Source organism: Candoia aspera, chromosome 1 (assembly GCF_035149785.1).
Source record: "Candoia aspera isolate rCanAsp1 chromosome 1, rCanAsp1.hap2, whole genome shotgun sequence".
Classification (NCBI taxonomy): Eukaryota; Metazoa; Chordata; class Lepidosauria; order Squamata; family Boidae; genus Candoia; species Candoia aspera.
The window spans coordinates 322655153-322676997 of record NC_086153.1 but is presented as its reverse complement, the minus strand read 5'-3'; the positions used below and the strand labels follow the sequence as shown (position 1 = coordinate 322676997).

The window sequence follows — 21845 nt, the reverse complement described above, 5'->3', positions numbered from 1 at the left end:
ACCCCTGCCTTACACCAAATGCACCTTTTACAGGGATTATGCATCTTAGTATTATGTATGAAACTAGACAATTGTGGTTAAGTCATAGCTTAACACTATATTTAAGTCTGCTCTGCCTTCAGATCCAGTCACTCTATGATACTGAATGGCTTTGAACTGAGAGGATTCTGTGGTTACCGAGTCTTGCTGAAACAAGGCCTTCCAGAGAGAGGGCAGTATGTACAACGTACAATGTTGGTAACTCAAGTGGGGTGTGAGGCTGTACCTTCACCTGCGCTGAGATTACTGGGAAAGGGAGCAGCATTGTAAATGGGCATGCCCGGGTGTGCCTGCAGGCTACCACAAATGAATATCTACATGAGGGTTTGGTTTTCAACTTCCTTCCACATGTAGCAGCCCTAAAAGTTGTCCATTCCTATTATAGAAAACAGTTTGACTGTTGTATATCAATAAAGGGAGCTTAACATTTGGTAAAGTGAATCCTTATGTACCCAGTAGTGGACCTTGCAGATTTTCTAATGCTGTGAGGAGCCCAAAAATTTTCTGAGGGTACCTACCCACATCAACAGCCATCTCTCTGTCCTCTAAGCTGTAATCCCTCTTGAAATCACAACAGCTCGGAAAGGCCATCTCATAGGATGCTATTGTTCCCCATCTCTCTCAAAGCTTTTCCAGAAGAGAAGATCGATAGGAGAGCCATCTCTGTAGCAGCACAGACTCCTTATGCCCTAGCAACCTGCTTAGGTCTCACGCTGTTTTGATGCCATCTAAAGTTTTGTATTTTGGAAGCTGTAGCATCTGCCTGATTTGTACAGCCCATTTGTATAATTATTTTATCATGGAAAAATGTGAAAAGGAAACTTTTTGTGAAGGTGCTTCAGTGTGAACACTTCCTAGTTTTGTTGAATATTTTAATATTTCCATCTCAAGAAGAAATGGTGGCATAAAACTCCATCTTCCAAGTTTACTCCAACAACGAGGGGTAGAACCTGGTATATCTAAGGTTGATTAAGAAAACCACAATAAATTCTAGAGGATGTTGCTTGGACCAGGAGAATGAAACATTTTATTGAGCTTGACTCCCCCCAAAAGACCCTTTATAGAAGAACCAGAGTAAAGTAATAAGAAAAATGTTTCTGTAGGCTTAACTCTACAGTGAAAGCAGAGATATAAATGTATTTTGAACATATCACATTTTGCACACATTGATTTGGGAGATTTTAATTTTTTAAATTTGACAGGCCATATCATTTCTACATGAGAGTACCATAATGAAATGTGTTGGATGACTTGATCTTTCGTAGAAAAATCAGCATAACCAAAGCCATTGATGGCTCTACTTCCAAGTAGGATAAAATGGAGGTGGAAATTTCTGAAAATGTGGGATTTTCCTAAATGTTTAATTATGTATGCAAGATGCTGTGGGAATATTTATTTATTATCCCACCGTTGTTATTTATATATGTATGCATTTTGTTTATATCCTACCTTTATTATTTTTATAAATAACACAAGGTGGCAAACATGCCTAATACTCCTTCCTCCTCCTGTTTTCCCCACAACAACAACCCTGTGAGGTGGGCTGAGAGAGAGGGACTGGCTCAAGATCACCCAGCTGGCTTTCACACCTAGAACTCACAGCCTCCTGGTTTCTAGCCCAGCACCTTAACCACTAGCCCAAAGGGAGAGAATGTTTCAAGTAAATTACATAATTAAAGCAGCTGAAATTGAAAAAAAACAAGAAATAGAGTAGACAATTTGTATTGATTGGGTATGTAACTGTTTAATATGTGTATCAGTTTTTACCCACTCTGACTCCACTACAAGTAAAAGATGATATTGTGGTTGGCTCTTCACAAGGGGCAGCTTCCTTCCTTTCCCTTCAGGAACAGGGAACATGCCAGCCCCCAGATGTCACTAAGCTGCTATTCCCAGGAGCCCCGGCCAATGGTGAGGGATGCTGGGAATTGTGGCTCTCCTAATGTTTCTGAACTACAAGTTCTGATTTTAAGTGTATAATAACTATCAGGGGGTGGGAGGTTTGTCAGTCACCCAAGACAACACTTGGTATTGATAACCATCAAGAAGGCACCTACTTCCGTTCCTTACTCTTAACATAAGCAGGGGCCAGGATTGTTTGCTAAAGTTCCAAGAAAACCCTCAAATGGTTAAGGAGAGTTCAAAAACATTTTAACAGCCTACAAATTTCATATTAAACACAGCACTGAATTTGGCAGAGGAACTTGTATGTTCAGCTTCCAAGCAAGTGAGTTTTAAAAAACGTTATCTATATACTTTAAATACCAGTAAAGGCTTGAGCATTTATGTTGATATTACTTGTGCATATAAACAAACATCGTTGGGGCATCTTCTTAAGCCAATGTAACTGACAGAAAGGAATCAGCCAAAATTGTGGCCAGTGCCCCAGATTTAACTTGCAGATTCATCCAACATATTCCACTGAGTTCCGTAACAGTCTATCTTCAGGTAGAGGAGGAAAGAAGGCAGTGCCGCAGTGTGAACAGAACTCCTATTTTTCTGTGGAAAATGCCCTTTTCATCAACGGTGGAGGCGTTTTTCCTACATCAAACATCATTTCCAAAGGAGGGTTATTGAGGCAGCACCAATCAGGGATGCGTCCCGTTTGGTTGTAATATTCCTTTGATACTGAACGGCTGCCAAGGATGTCCTGAAGGGCTCCAAAAATGGCTCCTGTAATACAGAGTAAGACACAGGGTTTAAAACTTGGGACAGCAAATAGGATGGTGGGAAGAGGGAAAAGTGCAATCAAAATTTTATTTTCATGTGTTTACTATTAGGTACAACCGAAGTAAGATTTTACTGTTTCCCTAGTCAACCTCGTCTGAGAATCTTTCATTACGTTCCAAAGTTATAATAATTCCTCCAATAGTGATTCTGAGAAAGCTGAGTACCAAGCAGAAATTAAACAGGGCTACACGGCCACATAATGAGAAGACAGGACACCCTGGAGAAGATGCTGATGCTAGGGAGAGTGGAGGGCAAAAGGAAGAGGGGCCGACCAAGGGCAAGGTGGATGGATGACATTCTAGAGGTGACGGACTCGTCCCTGGGGGAGCTGGGGGTGTTGACGACCGACAGGAAGCTCTGGAGTGGGCTGGTCCATGAAGTCACGAAGAGTTGGAAGCGACTGAACGAATAAACAACAACAAAAATCTGTCTCAAGGATACATGTAAACGAAACATTCAAGAAAAACTCAGTCCTGAAAAAGCCGACTGATCTTCCAGAACAGATGGAATTGTGCAAATGTCAGGGAAGACAAGGAACTGGGAGGTGCTGGCAGGAAGTAGTAATGCTCACTCAGATTTTAAACATCTTATAAGAAGGAGATGAAAGTTAAGGAGACATGTACCATATTTTTTTTAAAATATCCTATGCAGAACTATTTCAAAGTGGAAAGGAAACAAGATGCCTTTTCTTATTGCCCATAATGTCAGATCCTCCTCCCACACGCTCCTATTCTTATGGTTGCAGTAGAGGAAGATAACGAAACAAACACCCATTAAAACCTGTTTTCATTCAGTTCCTCCTCAAAATGTGGATATTGACTCCCATAGATCCCTGTACTACAATATAAAGTTAAGGACAGGTGACCAAATGTCCTTGTCCTTTTATGCAGACATCCTCACTATTTTTGTTTCTGCCTTGCTCCCTTTTACCTTACTGATTCTATCTAAGTCACTCTGGAAATTACTTCAGTTGGAGAATGGGATAAATACACTTTAAATATGTAGCTATAAAATGCTGTATTTGGGGCTGGTAATCTACCCGTTCCTAAGCTTACTACTATACAGCACAACAGGGGAAAACTGCGGGGAAAAAAAGAAAAAAATCAGTTTCAAAACCAAGATGGAATGAAGGAGAAAAATCAAGATTCAGAAGACTGAAATATAAAAAACTATAGGCACTATGGAGATTAGATAATGCCATACTAGGAATTGTTGGGCAGTTTCACTACAGACCAATCCAAAATTAAATGGAAGCTTGGTGCTTACAATTCAGTCTTCAAAGGAATGGACTGAACAGGCTGACGTTCCTTCCTGGACTTTGATGTTCCTAGGCCACTAGGCAGCTTCCCAGCATAATCTCTAGCACCTCAAAGGAGAAAAAGGTAGCAGTGATGTTCAGTCTAGGCATTCAGATTTCATAGGGTCTGGGACCATCTTTAACTTGCCTCAGTTTTTCCTTTATAGGAATCCAATAATAAATATTGATGCTGTGATTAAAGCAGTGGATGTAGGCTAAAGAGACTTGGGTTTAAAACTCTCCACCTATTATACAGAGTATTGAATGGCCATCACCATCTCTCAACATAACTGTCTCATATGTGGACCAAGCTCAATGTTAGCATCCTCTAGTGTTCGCAAGACTGCACAATAACCAATTACTGATTTTTCACAATGTGATTATTCGTTTAAGCAGCAGTTTTCAAACATTCCTTTATTCAGATCACTATGTAAACAACCTTTGTGGACCACCATATATGCCTTGAATTAGCAGTTTGATGCTTGCAGACCCTATGGCATATATATTACCAACCCTAATTCCTCTACCCACCCTGGTTATGATAGCAAGATCCCCAAATTTCATTTAAAATGTTTGGGTGATGGCCACATTTTCTCAAAATTTTTGAGAACGCTACATCTTGTAAGATTTTGGCCATTTAAATATATATACACATTTCTTTTGGTACCTGCACCAAGAACTATCTGCGGTACCCCTAACAGTCGTATGTTTGGAAACTACGGTAGGGTAAGGTTCAAAGAGGCGCATTAAGTCTTCGCGTATTACATCAGCCTCTGCAAAATAAAAATAAAGGCACAAATGCAGCTCCTCCTCCTCCTCTGGAAATGTCATTGTATCAAGGCCAGGTATCCTGACAGTCTCAGGAATCTGTCCCTTCACTCACTTGCAGAGTTGTTGCTGGTCACAGTTCTATATCTCTTCAAGCCCTTTGGTGAAAGAGTGAGGAAAAGATTCTATCAAAATGAATTAATAAGTTCTGCATCAGAGCCTCTGTGCCCAAGCTTTCCAGTCACTCCCAGGAATGGTATTGCGAGAGTTGTATACTATGCACAGGCTCCACATAATCTCTGCATCAGTTCACAGCTCTTTCAGACTAACCTCCTAACCATGCCACACAGTTGGGCTTGGCTGGTGGCATGTGCACTCGGAAGGTCTTTGAAGCCAGGATCTCCTTGTACTTGGGCTTCTCCACCAGGGACCTTATTTCAGCCATTAACCTGTGCAGGAATCCTGGTAACATAGCGGTACCCCCAATTACTACCAAGTTCTCAGTCAGTTGCTTCCTGGTATCTATTGGGCACTAAAAAGAGAAAACATTTCGATTAGGCTATTGATTAAGCATGATCCAGTGTACAGCAAATTAGGAAGGCAGGTAGTTTTACAAAAATAATCTATACTTGGCTTCCTACTTTAACTGCCCACTTTCCCATGAGATTGCCCTTGCCTACCAAGGCTTCTGACACTTCCTTTTAATTAGCCTGTGGCATATGGTTTTTAGTGGCCTGGTATGACTGCTGTGGTGGTGGTGTGGGTCAGCAGAAGGAGAGAAGAAAAGATGGGGAGAGGAAGCTCAAGTCTAGCCTTGAAGGGCAGGTGTACTGTCACGAGGACAGATGAGCTGCCCTGGCTGCTAGCCAGGACTTGTGGGGCAGAGGGAGGCAGCATTCCCATTGGTCCAGCCTTGTACATAGGCGTTGAGGACTAGAGCCCTGGGGGAAGACACCCACCTCCTCAGTTTCTGGGGACTTCCTGCCATTCTAACCCAAAATTGGAGAGAGAGGGGGGGAGGAGAGAAAATTACAAAGACTATTGTATGGGGAGTGGCTGGAGAGAAAAGTTGGAGGGTAAAGTTGGTGTGAGGGAGCAGAGCAGTTGTTAGTTCCTGAAGTCAGAGAGGGAGAAGAAAAGTCAAGGCCCAAGATGGGAAGGAGAGAGGCAGCTGTCTCTGGCAAAGCCCTGGTTGCTGGAGAAGGACTGGGCAGAAGACTCCTGAGAGAGGTTCTTCCCCCAACGGTGAGGTGATCTGCCGAGGGCCGTGTTTCTCAACCTTAGCAACTTTAAGGTGTGTGGACTTCAACTCCCAGAATTCCCTAGCCAGCAGGAAGTTGCTGGGGGTTGCTAAGGTTGAGAAACACTGGCTGAGGGGATCCAAAAAAGGAGACGAGGTGCTGAGCACACTCATTTGTAAATGCAGCACATTCCTTCTTTTTACTCTCTCTTGATAATCCCAGAAACAAGGGAGGGAGACAGAGTAAAGGGGGAAGAAGTTAAGCATTTAGGAACAGAATTAGAGGGGAACAGTATCTAGGAGAGAGACTTAAGAGGAAACCCGACACCAAGTAGAAGCTGGGATCTTGTTATAAATAACTATTGTAAATAGTTTTACTGTATATAGTGAAGAAGCATAAAAGCCTCCACTGCCTTGGTTTCTCTGTGTCAATTGCCATTGTTTTGTATCCCTGTGTTACCCATGTCAGGGTGTCTGGGTATGAGAATGTGTTGCTAACAGAGCTTGATGTGCACCAAAAAAACAACAACCCCACAATATTAACCAAATTGTGCTACCTCCATAAGAGAGTCCAGTATTAAAGTAGCCACAGATTTCTCTTCATTGTCTTGCACAAAGAGTAATTCAACAACAGAATCTCTGTGAGAAAAAAAATAGGAGGCACTGAGTCATATATGCAGAGAATGAGGCTTGTTTCTGTTCAGGAATCCAAAGGATATCACTCGTTCCATCCTAGCCATCCAACTGATTTGAAAAGGATTAAATTGACTTTAGGCAGAAGTACACACTCCTTGCTTCAGGCTGTATGCGGCCCACCATGGGTTCAGACTTAGCCCACAACAAGCCTCCAGATTTTGCTATCAAATTTGGCGGCCCAAATCCAGTTTGCCCTCATCATTTCTCACTTCCCCACCCCACTCTGACTCAATGCTGTCTCTCCTACCCCTAACAACTGCTGCCGCATCATTGCATATTCCTACTCAAGCTCCTTGATCTTTCTCTCTACTTGCCTTCCATCCCAAGCAGCAACACTCTCTGGATAATATTTACTTAATTTTTATACTATCACTACTTTTTAAACTTTTTGATGTGGTCCCACTCTTTTGCAGTGTGGTTTCCAAATGCCATTCAAAGGTTGGTATGGCTTGATGAAATATGTCTCAGCATTACTGTAGGTTTAGAGCCAGGTATTTAATTCTTCCACCAACCTTTTTCTCTAGTACAACACTGTACACATTCTGGATAAGAGTAGCTTAATCCTCTGCATATCCTGCTCTTGCCTAGCAAGTCAAATCCTGTGAGAAGGACTAAGGAATACAATTGTCACTGCAAAAGTAATGCCAAAAAGTGATGGTACTGCTAACCTGATTGCTCCATTGATATGCAAAATCTTCTCTCCGTCCAGTGGATAGTCTACATCCGGTGGTGGAGTTGGACGCTACAAGGAATGAACACTCTCAGAAAGCGAAGCGTTAAATTTAAATAATTAAATTTGTTCTACTGAATGGGAATTTCTGTTTATTCCCAACTTACCTCAGCACTACCATCCATATCAAACTTCGCTGCCTGAATTTTCAGCCCCCGCTGGAGGTCACTCACAAAACAAGTGCGAACTTCAGAGAGATATATAAATAGCCTTTAGATTATTCTCCTTCAATATGTATAAATCTCTTGTGAGATTTCTCCAAAAGAAACATTTTTTCTACTGATGTCATCCACCTTTTTGAATCATTCCCTTTCTCAAAAACTGGTAAGCCTACTAGTGAAATGCATATCATGTTAGCGAGATTTGGAGCAAAACTTTGGTGAAATGGATACAGCTGGCAGATTGTACATTATGTCCTCTAAATAAGGATCTGGCATGAAGCAGCTGGTTTGCAAGATGGCAAGGAAAATTACACCTCAAAATGTCTCAGACTGCATCATTAGCTGTTGCTGTTCAGATATATTTATGGAAGAGGGGGACTGAAAGATATCCCACCATTTTGTGAAAGTGTACTTCCATGCATTCAAAGAATTCTGAACAAAAACTAAACAAAGGTGTGTAAAAAGAAATGTATTTTACCCTTTATGTCTTCTACAATATCTTCTGGAACGGAACCTAAAATACAAGAAATGCAATACATCTGTAATTAGCACCAACAGATGACACAGAATTCACATACAGACCATGCTGAGAATTTAGTGCAAATAAGCTAGAAAACCCTGCTTCAACATGAATTAAACTCACATACTGTTAAGTCTAACAGATCAACGATAAGGTTAGGGGTTGCAAAAGAGATCTTTGAGGGTTCAGAATGGAATACATTGAGATCAAGCATAATGAAAATTTTCCAACCTTTCCTGAATTAACAATTATTATTAGAAATAAGGGGATTCAGTATTGAAATCAATGCTTCTTACAACCAGACTTTAATATTTTACATATACACTCTGAAGATGGGGGGGTACAATTACAGTTTTTTGTAATTTTACCTCTTAGAAGGTACTTCTAATTGTCTAAACTGACAAATTAGGTAAAATTTATAATTTTGAAGAGATTTTCTAAGAGGCAGATTGAAAAGACAGAGGGAGAAAAGATTTTACCCATCCTCCCCCAGAACCCCTGAGATAAAAAGAAGTCTCCCTCTCCCAGCAGAGACATTACCCATCACCGAGGGAAGGCTTTGTCCTTTGATGGCTCCTGTATCTACCGTACTTTGCTCCAGCAACTGGTACTCCAGTTCTCTAAAGAGTATTAAGGAGAATAGGAGTATTTAGGAAATATCTGTCATTGATTCTCCGGCATCCATCCCACATGATGCATCTATACAAGAGGCTATTTTCAGCTTTGTGCCCTCATCAGATATGCAATGCTTAACATACATTATGGTAGTGAAAGCACTACCACTTGCCCATTCATATTCTCTAGCAACTGGTAAATAGAATAGATGAATAAAGAACTATGGTGATTAGTAGCCATTAATAGCTTTATCCTCCTTATATTAGCTAGATCATGTACATGCTGTCTACATTTACGCCATCTTTACAACTTCTGAAAATAAATCCCATAGTTAAACTATCTGCTGCATGAAAAAGCACTTTTGTTGATTTGTTCTAAGCCTCTCCAATGTCACTGGATGATCCCAGGTTCTAGTATTATTCAGGAGAGATTTTCCTTATATAATATCTAACTGGTATGCCTGGCTGTAAACAAAGGTAGGCTACCAAGTGTCCTCCCAATGTCATGGACTACAACTACCACAATTCCTTGCCACTGTCCATGTAGCCAGGGCTGATCAGAGCTGAAACCCCAAAAGTCTGGAAGCATGAGGTAGTCTGCTTCTCCTCCAAACACTGGCTTGTAGGATTGACAAAAACTCAGTCTATCCTGATTCCCACCTATAGCTAAATCATATTACTCTAAAGCAGTGTTTCTCAACCTCAGCCACTTTAAGATGTGTGGACTTCAGTTCCCTGAATTCTGGGAGCTGAAGTCTTCCTATCTTAAAGTGGCTGAGGTTGAGAAACACTGCTCTAAACCAAAGTAGTTGGTCTCTGCTCCATGAGTGCTTTGACATTTGCTATCAGCTTACTTGTGAATGGCTTTTCCTCCCAAAGGAAGAGCACCCCAGCAGTTCAGAACAGGAATTCCTTCATAAATCTTCAAACAGCTAAGGATGTTTTATTTTAAAGTATTTCTTATTTAAAGGATGAGATACAAGCACCAAATACAAATACACAATTGCAGATGACGTTACCAGAAAAGAAAAACAATTTTTATTTCAATCTTTTTCAATGAATTTATATGGCTGTCCGTCTCGCAATAGCGACTCTAGGAAGCTAAGATAGGAATAAAAGCACAGTAATAAAACACAATTTTGGAACAATGGTTATATTTTTATTCTCAATATTCTTTTTTTAAAAAACATTTTACTTCTTTTAATTTCATAATTTTAAATGCTTTTGGAGATATGTATGCTTTTTCTGCATTAAGAATTACTCTAAGACTTACATGAAGAAACTTTGCATGTATTTTATTTATAAATAGGTAAAATTAGCTTCAAATGCCTCCAATCCCCAGAGCCTTCATAATTTTCGCTGAACTGAAATAAAGCTGATTTTTATCTCATGCTTCATTAACGAAATCTTAGGCATGGTTTGAAGATACATCAAACAACCAATTTGTGGAAGCTAAGCTAGCCTGGATCTGGTCATTACTTTGACAGGAGACCATGGAGGAATAATGGGACCTCTGAATGCAGTAATAAAGCTTGTTTTGCTTTTTCTGCTCTGAACACCTTGTAACAGGCAGCTTATGGAATACCATGTAAGACAGCTGGAGAAACACCTACATGGTTCTCTTTTCAGTACCAGCCGAAGAGCTCTTTGTTCTTCTGGCATCCAATCTTCCCACCAGTTATTTGTGCTTGGTTTATTTTGTTGCCTTTACTGTTGTTTTATTACCATTGTATTTCGTTTTCCTTTTGTACTGTAGAATGCCCTGGGAATATTTTAATTTTAAAGTGTAAATTGGCTCAATAGGCTTAAGCTGAAGTAGGATATGCGACAAGAAAAATCTTTTGCCCAGAATTCAACTTAGTAAATTCCGGGGAGTCAGTTTTGTCTTGATTAATCTATTTGCTTCCCGAATGATAGGATTAAAAGGTTTTTTAAAAAGATACAGGTAACACCAGGCTTTCTGTATAACCACAATCCAAAACCATTGCAGAATTAATTCCAAGTGTCAGAAGAGACATCAGATGACCTGGTGCAAACAACACTGAAGGAACCTAGAAGGAATACAGAAGTACAAACTTTAATATTCTGCAACAGTGTCTGTGATAATTTGGAAACTCTGCCATTATAATCTTCATGCAAGAAATCCCACATTCAATATGCTCTGAACTCCTGCCTGTAGAAATTCTGTTCCTTTGAACTGGACCAGTTGAACCTTTGACCCACGATGTTAAGACCTTTAGGCCGTGCTCTGACAATGCTTCTGTTGGCTACTGGAAACTCCTTCCAGGCAAGCTTCCAAGAGATTTGGGACTACTCAAAACTCCACATGTGACTGCATACACACCTTGCCTGCTACTGCTTGTAACTGTACAAACCAGAGTAAAGCCTTTTGCAGCTGAACTCCTCTGTGTGTATGTGTGTGTGGGACAGGAAAAAATCTAAATTAAAGCATCCCTGATAGAAGGCTATGCATTTTGTAACTGAATGCTTCCACTGAAGGAAAGTGCACCATAGTACATGTCAATTGGGACCGGAATTTCCATCATTAAGCGATGCAGTCATACAACGCGGCTGCATCACTTAGCGATGGCAATCCCTGCGGTCCTGGCTGCCGTCATTAACTGAATCGCAGAGTTGTTAAGCAAGGCAACTTCTTGCTGGCTTCCCACAACCAAGTCAGCGGGGAAGCCAGCAGGAAGCTGCAAGTCCCAGGCAGCCTGCAAGCAGGCTGGCAGGCAAGTAAATGGCTGCTGCTGGGTGGGGGAAGTTGTGAGGGGATGCATGAGGATGGCGCAGCAAGGCTTGGGGAGGGTGCGTGAGGGTGGCATGGTGAGGCTTGGGGAGGGTACATGAGGGTGAGAGGGAGGTGTGAGGGTGCACGAGGAAGGCATGGCGAGGGTCAGGGGGGTCGCATGTGGGTGCATGGCTCATGGAGGGTGCACAGGGGTGCATGAGGGAGTTGTGGCAAGACTTGGGGAGGGTGCATGGGGGTGCACGAGTGGTGAAGAATGCACAAACGCAGAGGGGCTGGGGAAGAGTGTGCGAGTGGGGGAGACTTACCCCAGTGACTTGCGACCTTCCCTGCCAGCTTCCCCACTGACTTTCTGGGAAAGCCAGCAGGGAAGGTTGCAAATGGTGATCATGTGATCACAGGGTGCTGCAACCGGTCATAAGTGCGAGCCACTTGCCAAGCACCCAGATCGAGATCACGTGACCCCTGGGGTGCTGGGACGGCCAGAACTCCAAGGAGTGGTCGTACCCGCTGTTTGTTCAGCGCTGTCATAACTTTGAATGGTCACTGAACAAATTGTCGTAAGTGGAGGACTAACTGCATTTAGATACAGATACAGACTTTATTTTATTTTATTTATCTAATTTGTCCCTGCCCATCTCCTCCCGTCAGGGGACTCTGGGCGGTTTACAACAATAGATTAAAAACAATAACCATAAAATACACAGAATAAAATACAATAATAAATAATATAAATAAAGGTAAAAATAAAGAATCCAAGTGGTGAAGAATCTAAAACAGTCCAAGTGTGGGAGGAGTGGTCTATAGCAGCCATCCCCATGTAGATCTATTCCCCTCTCCACCCCAAGCGAGGCGGCAGAACCAGGTCTTCAGACTCCTCCGAAAGGCCAGGAGCGATGGGGCCAATCTCACCTCCGGGGGCAGCATGTTCCACAGGGCGGGAGCTACTGCAGAGAAGGCCCAAAAGACTTTAATGACTCCTTAGTGACTGGAAAGTTATTAAAAAACTGGGGTCATGGTTGCTTTAATCACAGGTGAGTGAAGAAAATCTGACAACTGTTAAAACTGTCAGCTACAGCAAGCATTTTGGCATACGTTACCTCAAAATACTTGAATAGAACCTTTGTGAGCGTCTCTCTGAAATGAGAAGGGCAGAGTACAGATTCCACAATCACAACACGACGGTCTCGGGGGTTTACCAGCAAATGCCTGAAAAATTCATGAATGTGGTCAGAAAGATCAAATAAAATTACTTGATCTTCCATGCCTTTGTGAACAAATGTATTACTCAATTTTCAAGCAGACTGCAATCCTAGGCAGAATTGCTTAGTTTAGGCTGGATTGTTGTCTATGCTTTTTATTAATGATTATAACTGTAAATTGCCTCAAGGCCTTGTGATATGAGCAGTCTATAAATCATTGAATGAATAAAATAAATTACATGGGAATAACTTCACCTAAGTACAAGGAGGCTTAACTTTTGAGTAGATATACAAACAGATGGGAACCAAAAGAAGTGAGCAATGCCACATATTTGGAATATTGCCTCCTGGCACACAAAGAGATCTAGTGTCCCCTCATTTTGACTGGCGTTTAGACTCTTAGGTATTCTATACTGAGGAAATTAACACATGTCTGGGCTTCAGAGAAGCAAGTGTATTGAGGTTAATGCTTCATTCCAGTTATATTTGTCTATATTCATTTTTACAGAACTAAGTAGAAATCCAGATTCAAAGGAAAAAAGATTCAGAGCAAGCATGTGTCAACAATTCCTTAAAAAAGCATTACCTTGGCTAGAAAGCAGCTGTACAATCCTAGGAAAATATGTTTTTGATGCCTATATAAATGTATGAATTTATATTACAAAATGATATTTATATTCACATTTTTACTTTTAGTTATATTGCAAACTGCATCTTGCCTCTTTTTATTCTTACAAATATTTTAAAAGAGAAAGGCATTCTCTCTTCTTTAAGTCAGGTTGATCAACTGATAGATGATAATCTAAAAAAGAAGTCTTGAAAAAATAATGTTATGACTGTGACCTATAAGCCATAACGGTGGAGTGAGCAGTTGGGGTCACTAATCATACTTAGCCATAGTTTGTTAAATAAGTTACAAGAGCTAGACTTGCACATCATGCTAGCTTATATGCAAATAAAGTATATTACAGCTTGAACCTAACAGTGATGCCTGGGTTTCAGGATATGTCAGATCTGAGTACTGCAAATCAAGATGCTTTATACACTCAAAATACTGATTTGGGTTGGTCTTTAAGAAGGTGAGCAAGCTTCGGCCTACTAGCCATCAAAAAGTCTGATACAATTCTAAGAGCAAACACTATGAATTCTGGATAGTGGCTATAATTTCAAATCCCAGGATAGAAAATGGAAGCTTTGTAATGCGTAACGCAACCATAACGATATCTTACATAAGCCAATATCTAAGCAATCTCTTTCCAATGTAATCTCCCATCACAGAAACATTTACTGCAGTATCTCCTACCTGAAATAAAGCATGTGAATGAATTCCTTCAGGTATGAATACAATTCTTCTGTATTGATGTTATACTGAACAACTTTGATAGGCTGTGAATTAAAAACAAATCCACTGAAGTGTTTTTAAATTTGTTTAGTATTTGTTAATTATACACACAGAGCAAGAACCAATTTGGTGTAGTGGTGAAGGCACCAGGCTAGGAACCAGGACACTGTGAGTTCTAGTCCCACCTTAGGCACAAAGCCAGCTGGGTGACCTTGGGCCAGTCACTCTGTCTCAGCCTAGGAAGGAGGCAATGGCAAACCACTTCTGAAAAACCTTGCCAAGAAAACTGCAGGGACTTGTCCAGGCAGTCTCTGAGAATCAGACATGATTGAACAGAAAAAAACCCACATATAATTCATTTAAATAGTGATAGATTTATGAATTTTGTGATCTTTTCTTTGTGTAAGTCTCACATATTCACGTATTAATAATCCAATACTATCATATAGCCAACAAGGATTCTTTACCAATCGAAGTGAATATTTGTAGCTCAGGGTTGAACTGTGGAGTCCCTGGTGCTCTCTGAGCCTTGTTGTTTTCTTGCAGATGTTTCATTGCCAGACTAGGCAACATCTTCAGTGCAAACAGGGAGAGGGCCTTGCTCTCTGTTTATATATAGTGGCTTCCAGGCTAATTCCTGGAAGCCTGCCACTCAGACAAAGCAACCATCAACAGTCACATAGAGGTAAACAACATTTACATACCATTCAAAAGAGACAATAGAAAAGCCAAAAGACCAGTACACTCCCTTGCCAGCAATCAACACTCAGATATGCAAAAATCAACACTAGGATTAACACCAGATGAACCATCAAACAGCACAATACACCCTAAGCAAGGAACTATTAACTCAGGCAATCAACCAAGTAGCAAACAACAGCCCAATCAAAGAACTCCCAAGGAGAGAACAACACCCCCACAACACAAGCAGGGCAAGCCAAGAACTCCCAAGGAGAGAACAACACCCCTACCAACACAAGCAGGGCAAGCCACTATATATAAACAAAGAGCAAGGCCCACTCCCTCTTTGTACTGAAGATGTTGCCTAGTCTGGCAATGAAATGTCTGCAAGAAAACAACAAGGCTCAGAGAGCACCAAGGACTCCAAAGGATTCTTTATCTCAGCTTCTACCTATGCACACTAGTTGTTATATTATCTCTATCCCTGTCTAGTTTTGGATAGGATGCTGTGTAATATTATGATTGCCACTGCACAACCTGGAAGGTTGCTTGTAAGGCCGACGTGCTTTAAATGTTTCCTGAATTTTATTAAATTGTTGGTAACAGTGTTAGAAATTGCAAACGGATAATATTTTAAAGAGAATTTCAATAACTTACAGAATATCACTTTTTCCAATACTTCTATACTGTAGCAATTTGTTAATCAACTGATAATTTTGGTTATCCATGGTATTCTCAGGAGCCATTTCCAATACCAAAGTTCAAAAGTGTCAATACTCTTTCCAACCTCCTTCTTCAAAGTCCAACTTTCTCTTCCATAGAATGTTACAGGGAAAACTATTGCCTGCATTGTTCTGATCTTTGTAGATATACAGTAGACACATCACGGCATTTGAATATATTTTCCAAGACCTTCATAGCTACTCTGCCAAGTGCTAGTTTATAGCATATTTCTTCATACTGGTTCTTTTACTGTTGATAGCTGATCCTACAAGGCAGAATTTATCCACAACTTCAGTATCTTCATTGTCAGTTCTAAGGCTGGTTGCTGTACCTGTTGTCATTAGTTTGGTCGTCTTTATATTTAACCTTAGTCCCATTTTTTCACTACGCTTCTTGACTTTCATTACTAGACCTTGCAGATCATTTGCATTTTCAGCTATCAGAGTAGTGTCAATGGCATAGCACAGGATATTGATGTTTCTTCTTCCAATTTTAAAACGATGCCCTTTCACTCTAGCTACCCTCAATATATATTCAACGTACAAGGGAAGAATATACAGCCTTAAATAATCAGCGCTGGATCCTTTGCTCATATGGCGCCAGTCTGTTTTGTCATGTTCTGTCCAGACTATGGCTTCCTGACCTGTATATATTTTTCACATAAGAACAATGAGATGTTCTGGGATTCCTATTTTCTTTAGTACATTCCATAGCTTAACATGGTCAAAACAATCAAAACAAATGACTTACTTATTGACTTATTATTACTTTGGTATCTTTGTTTTTTTTCAATGTGAAAGAAATTTCTAATGTTTAAAAAAGTTCCACTTGCAGTAAAATGTAACCTGAGAGAAAACCTTTGAACATAATGAAAACTTGCTTTCTTAGGACGTTTTAGTTTCAAAGCAACCATAAATAGAGTACTATAAGTAGTGGTAAAGAGGGCAAGGATGCCCCTTCTGATCTAGGAGGAAATACCAGGTTACAAATGAGTCCTGATACTTCAAGGACAAGTAAGACTCCTAGCACACTACTAGCACAGTTCCTACCATAACAAAGAAGTCAGATGATTACTTTTTGTTGTAATGTCTAGTCTCCCTAATTTGCCTTTCTTGCAAAATAACTACCTATACAAATGTCTTCTGAACTATACTGCACATGTATCAAAATTGTTTCTAACCCATATATGCTCCTGAAACCTTTACTGTGGTCTCTTGGCCCCCAAGGCTTAGGGTCCAGTGACTCACTGTATTAACAACTATTACACTTACACAATTGTTTGGATCCTATCCCGTTGTTCTGGTAAGTTCATTTGGTGCTGTTGCTACCACATCAATTATCCAGTGTGCATCATGTCTCATGTTCCTCAGCCTTTTCTAAAGCCATTTTGAAAATCTGGGATCTCCCTCTCCATAATCGGCTCTAATCTGCATTGGATGATCCTAAGCATTATTTTGCTAGCAGGTGAAATTAAGGATAGTGTATGATAATTTGCATACATTGTTAAAATTTGGTCTAGTGGTTAAGGCAACGGGCTAGAAACCAGGAGACCGAGAGTTCTAGTCCCACCTTAGGCATGAAAGCTGGCTGGGTGACCTTGGGCCAGTCACTCTCTCTCAGCCCAACTCACCTCACAGGGTTGTTGTTGTGGAAAAAAAAGGAGGAGGAAGGAGTATAAGGTATGTTCGCTACCTTGAGTTATTTATAAAATAATAAAGGCGGGAAATTAAAAAAAAATCTCTTTTCTGTGGTTTTGGTAGAGAGAACTCTTCCAATCTGTTGGCATAGTTTAGTTAGAATATTTACTGATTCTTCTTCTCTTGCTTGTATATTTTTGTATATATTCCATCAATTCCTGTGGCCTTCCATCTTGGTGATGACTGGGGTCCTGATCTTCACCTTCATCAGGTACTATAGATGAAATATATTATCCTTTAGCATACCAATTGGAGGTTGGAACCTCCTTCTGAAATTTTTTGGAAGACTTCCCTTTTTTCCATGTCTGTTTCCATCTTCAATGTCTTTACAGATGTCATTGGAGTACTGCTTCTTGTCTCTTCTAACAGCTCTCTAAAATTCTTTGTTAGGTTCCTTCCCAAAACCTTTGCCTTTCATGGCTTTGGCAATTTCCACCTTATATCCAGCTTGCTTTCTTCTGTTTCTTGGTCTTTGCCAGTCCCTTTTCACATTCATCCTTAACAACTTATTTAATTTCATTCCGCAGTTCCTGTCCTTCAATATTCTGTGAAGTATTAATGCCAGCACTGTCCTCTAGGAGCAACTTGCGCCCTCATCAGCACTATTTCCACCCTGATGATCAAGCATCTTGTCCAATTGTGCCAATTGTGCTACATTTAATGACCCTGCTGTCCAGAAGTGCTTACTTTGTAATTTCAGCGACACTGTAAATTAACAATGAAACCACTAATGAATTTCTGTCAATGTTGTTACAGATTGGGGAACTACAATGGCAAATATCTTTAATGGATTAGAACCAACTGCTAATTTAGCTCCTGTCAACAGCACTGCCTACAAGCTAAGCATGTAAGAGGATAAATCAGGACAGCACCACTATGCAGGGAATGTAATACAAGTGATACTACTAGGTAGTGATATAATAGGGATTCAGGAAGAGAGGTATCGTCCCCAGTGGGCTTTGCTGCCATGCTTGGGCCAAAAGTGTTGCCTCAGTATTATGGGTGCTAATGCTAGAACTATATAAAGCACCATGAAAAATACAGATACATTGTTAGAAGAATTAGCATATAAAACAATCTTTTAGCCTTCAGATAAGCACTTCTTATTAAAATGTGAACCACACAACTATATTATATTTTCTTAAAAGATTACCTTTGAAATGCCAGGTTTCTTTATTTCACTAGGTATAACACATCTGGGTCCTGTTTCTCCTGCAAAGCCACATCTGAAAAATTAAAAAATATTAAAATACATACATATTCAAAACAACAAAATGGCAGCACAGAACTGTTAGTCCTACTAAGAACCAATTTCAAATACTTCATGCCAGAAGCAAACTAAAACTAAAATTTTCTGAATCCGAAGTACTATTAGAAACAGCCTAAAGACTTGTACTACCCAGGAGCATTTGGGGCATTTTTCCCTTTCTATTTTGCACTGCAGCACATATTCTACAATTACACATTTAAGGGAAGAGCATAACATCTTAAATTTAAAATATCATCACAGGCATGGTTTAAAAAAAACACTCTGTGCTAATTCCTGGCATTAAAAATAGGTAATACTAGTTAAAGAATTGATGGGGTTAACTCAATGAGCACACTTAACACAACAAATTAAGCTACTCTGGTAAGTTAATAGGACTCTATGCCTCATGTCATTATCAATTTTGCTCCTGATTCATGGCTCTTCTAAGGCTAAACCTAAGCATCCATCCTTTGCAGCTAGCAATAACTAGCTGGAATCTTAAAGCAACAATTAACCATAATTTCAAATTCTGAACAGTGATAATCAGAAACACTGCTTATAATGGTGTGATGCATTATAAAAGCTAGGGCTTAGTGTTCTGTTAACATGGTAAGTGGCTGGGTTTACATATCATACTAACCAAAACCAAACAATCACATTAGAGTTGGTGTGATGTATGACTCCAGTCAGTTTTTATGCCAAGATTTATAGCTTGAAATTGTGTGAATCTGCAATTCTGTATTTTTCCACAAACCATACCTTCTGTGATTCAGTCACAATAAGACTGCTTTACATGACAAATTATAAATAGCATTTTAAACTATGATTCTTTACAAGCAACTTGCTCAGATAACAGGAACTCAATTCTTTTTTCTCTCTCCCTTCGCTTTTATAACAGAGTGTGTGCATTTTATAGTGGACTACTAAATAAGTAGCGAGAGCCAGTTTGGTGTAGTGGTTAAGGCATCAGGCTAGAAACTGGGAGACTGTGAGTTCTAGTCCTGTCTTAGGCACAAAGCCAGCTGGGTGACCTTGAGCCAGTCGCGCGCGCTCAGCCCTAGGAAGGAGGCAATGACGAACCATTTCTGAAAAAGCTTGCCAAGAAAACTGCAGGGACTTGTCCAGGCAGTCTCCAAGAATTGGACATGACTGAACAGATTTTTTTTAAAAGGTAGCATAAGCAATGTTTCTCGATCTGGAACATTTCTTTTCTGAGCAAAGTCAGGCTGGAGTCCTCCCTGACCATTCAATAGGTACAACTAGCTTCAACAACATTAGGACTCTGTTGCTGGGTTTGACTGCAGACTATATGTAGTTAGGTAGCTAGCTAGCTAGCAACTCAGTGCACTGTAGCTTAAAGTACCCAACCATTATGATTATTTATAGCTATGCTTTATGGAAATTCGGCAATTAAATTAATTCAGTAAGCTATGATTCAGTTAACTATAAACACATTGTACAAAGACAGCCCCAGCCAGTCTTAGACTTGAGCTCTCAAGCTGGGTTCTTGCACTGCAGTTAGCAGTAACGTGATTCATTAGGTTTTGGGTTAACATATGCAAAAACAGCCATTATGGATTGAAAGGAGTGGTTCATGGTCAACGATTGTGGCAATCCAGCCAGCGCTTATTTAGTCAATGAAGAACGGTTAAGAAACCAGATCATCATCACGAAACCTATCCTTTCATTCAATGGCTTGGGATAAAGTGAGGTGATGGTAGCGGCGGAATTAAATTGCAACGCGCAATAGGAGCAAAAAGCAGTGCGTAGCAATATGGTATAAAAGCAATTGAAAACGGACAAAATACGAGGGCGAGAGAGGAAACAGGTCCACAGTCACAAAAAGCAGGATTAAGGCGATTCGGCAGAAAAACAGGAAGGGACCTTTCTTACTTGGTGAAGGCCGCACCCAGATCGATCACCACGGCGGTTTTTTCCCCGCCGCTCCCGAGACCCTCGTAAAGTGGCATTGCACGACTCCCCCGCCGAGAGGGAAAAGGATGAGCAAACAAAGAGCCAAAAGCTGTGGGATAGGAAAAATAAGAACGGCGAGGGCTTTCTTTCACGGCCGGCGCACGACGCTGAATGGCCGAGAGGAACAGACGGGGACCTTCTGTCACAAGCGGCGCGCAAATCTCTCCTCATATAGGCTGTCTCTTTTCGCGCCTGGCCCCAGAAATTATTTGGTCGCTCTTTGGAGTGCTCGCGCAGCTGTTTTTGCTTTCATTGCTACTCTGTCTCGACCCCAGCGCTCCTCGCCTGCCTCCCCTTCCGAGGGCGTAAGATGGCTAAAGATGGAGGACAAGCAATTGGTACCCCAGGTCGCTTTCGGCTTGCACCCCGTGATTCCCTCCCATACCTTAGGGGTTGATTCTTTTGGCGTTATAAAATAGTGTTTTCTTCATTATTGAAATTTATTTATTTATCCAATTTATATAGCCGCCCACCTCACTTTTACAAGCGACTCTGGGTGGCTTACAACAAAGTTGAAACAGTAATGAATACCAAAAAAATCACTAAAATTATTAACAATTAAAAGCATCAAAAACTAATCTGTAGCCCACACTGAACTTTCCATTAGAGATGGAAAGGAAAGGAGCTGTAAGTGTATTGTGAGACAGGTTTGGGAAAAGGGAGGAATGGAACATGATGGAGAACTTTGCTGAAAATAAAAGATGTGAGCTTCACAGACAAAATGTTTTTCTTACACAAGAGCTCATGAGAGTTTTCTTTCACATCTCAAATTTTCTTAGGATTGGCATGCTTGTTGGGGAATTCTGGGAGTTGAAGTCCACACATTTTAAATTTGCCGAGTTGGAAAAACACTGGCCTAGATAGACAGGACACCCTGGAGAAGATGCTGATGCTAGGGAGAGTAGAAGGCAAAAGGAAGAGGGGCCGACCAAGGGCAAGATGGGTGGATGATATTCTAGAGGTGACGGATTCGTCCCTGGGGGAGCTGGGGGTGTTGACGACCGACAGGAAGCTCTGGCGTGGGCTGGTCCATGAAGTCACGAAGAGTCGGAAGCGACTAAATGAATAAACAACAACGGATAGACTAAGCATCCCATTATAGCAGTCTGTAACAAGAATGTATATTCAGTACCTACAGCAGTTCAAGAAAGGTGACATGAAGTTTATAAGCTATAAGGTGGTTTCTTTATGATGTAGTGTATTGTGTGCACTTAGCCATTGTAGTTTGTAAACCATTATGGCTTAGTGCATTGTGCAAATCTATTCATTTATTTGTACAATCAATGACTTCTGTCTACATTTTGGGGCCTGAATTACCTGTAGAATAGCCTTTCTCAACCTTTTGACCCTGGAGGAACCCTTGAAATATTTCTCAGGCCTCAGGGAACCTCTGCACATTCAGGCTCAAATATAGGCCAGAAGTTACAAAA

At 40.7% G+C, this 21845-nt stretch overlaps 1 protein-coding gene across 1 annotated transcript; it reads right to left on the bottom strand.

Annotated features, from left to right (window-relative positions):
- Positions 1–1205: 1205 nt before the first annotated feature.
- Positions 1206–20519, bottom strand: ACTR10 (actin related protein 10). Its single transcript, XM_063290502.1, has 13 exons — positions 20335–20519; positions 18346–18418; positions 14053–14135; positions 12648–12756; positions 10739–10846; positions 9650–9717; positions 8722–8801; positions 8140–8175; positions 7608–7687; positions 7439–7512; positions 6632–6713; positions 5165–5366; positions 1206–2712 (listed from the first exon to the last, which is right to left on the bottom strand). Exons 1-13 carry the CDS (start codon positions 20409–20411, stop codon positions 2531–2533), a joined length of 1254 nt encoding a protein of 417 aa, XP_063146572.1. The 5' UTR covers positions 20412–20519; the 3' UTR covers positions 1206–2530.
- Positions 20520–21845: the final 1326 nt, after the last annotated feature.

Coding starts and splice junctions, on each gene's coding strand:
- ACTR10 (XM_063290502.1), bottom strand. CDS start 20,411: ATGCCACTTTACGAGGGTCTCGGGAGCGGCGGGGAAAAAACCGCCGTG. Junction 12,757..14,052: donor ATTCACATGCTTTATTTCAG/GTAGGAGATACT, acceptor TGAATTTTTCAG/GCATTTGCTGGTAAACCCCC. Junction 5,367..6,631: donor TACTGGACTCTCTTATGGAG/GTAGCACAATTT, acceptor TTCTCTTTTTAG/TGCCCAATAGATACCAGGAA.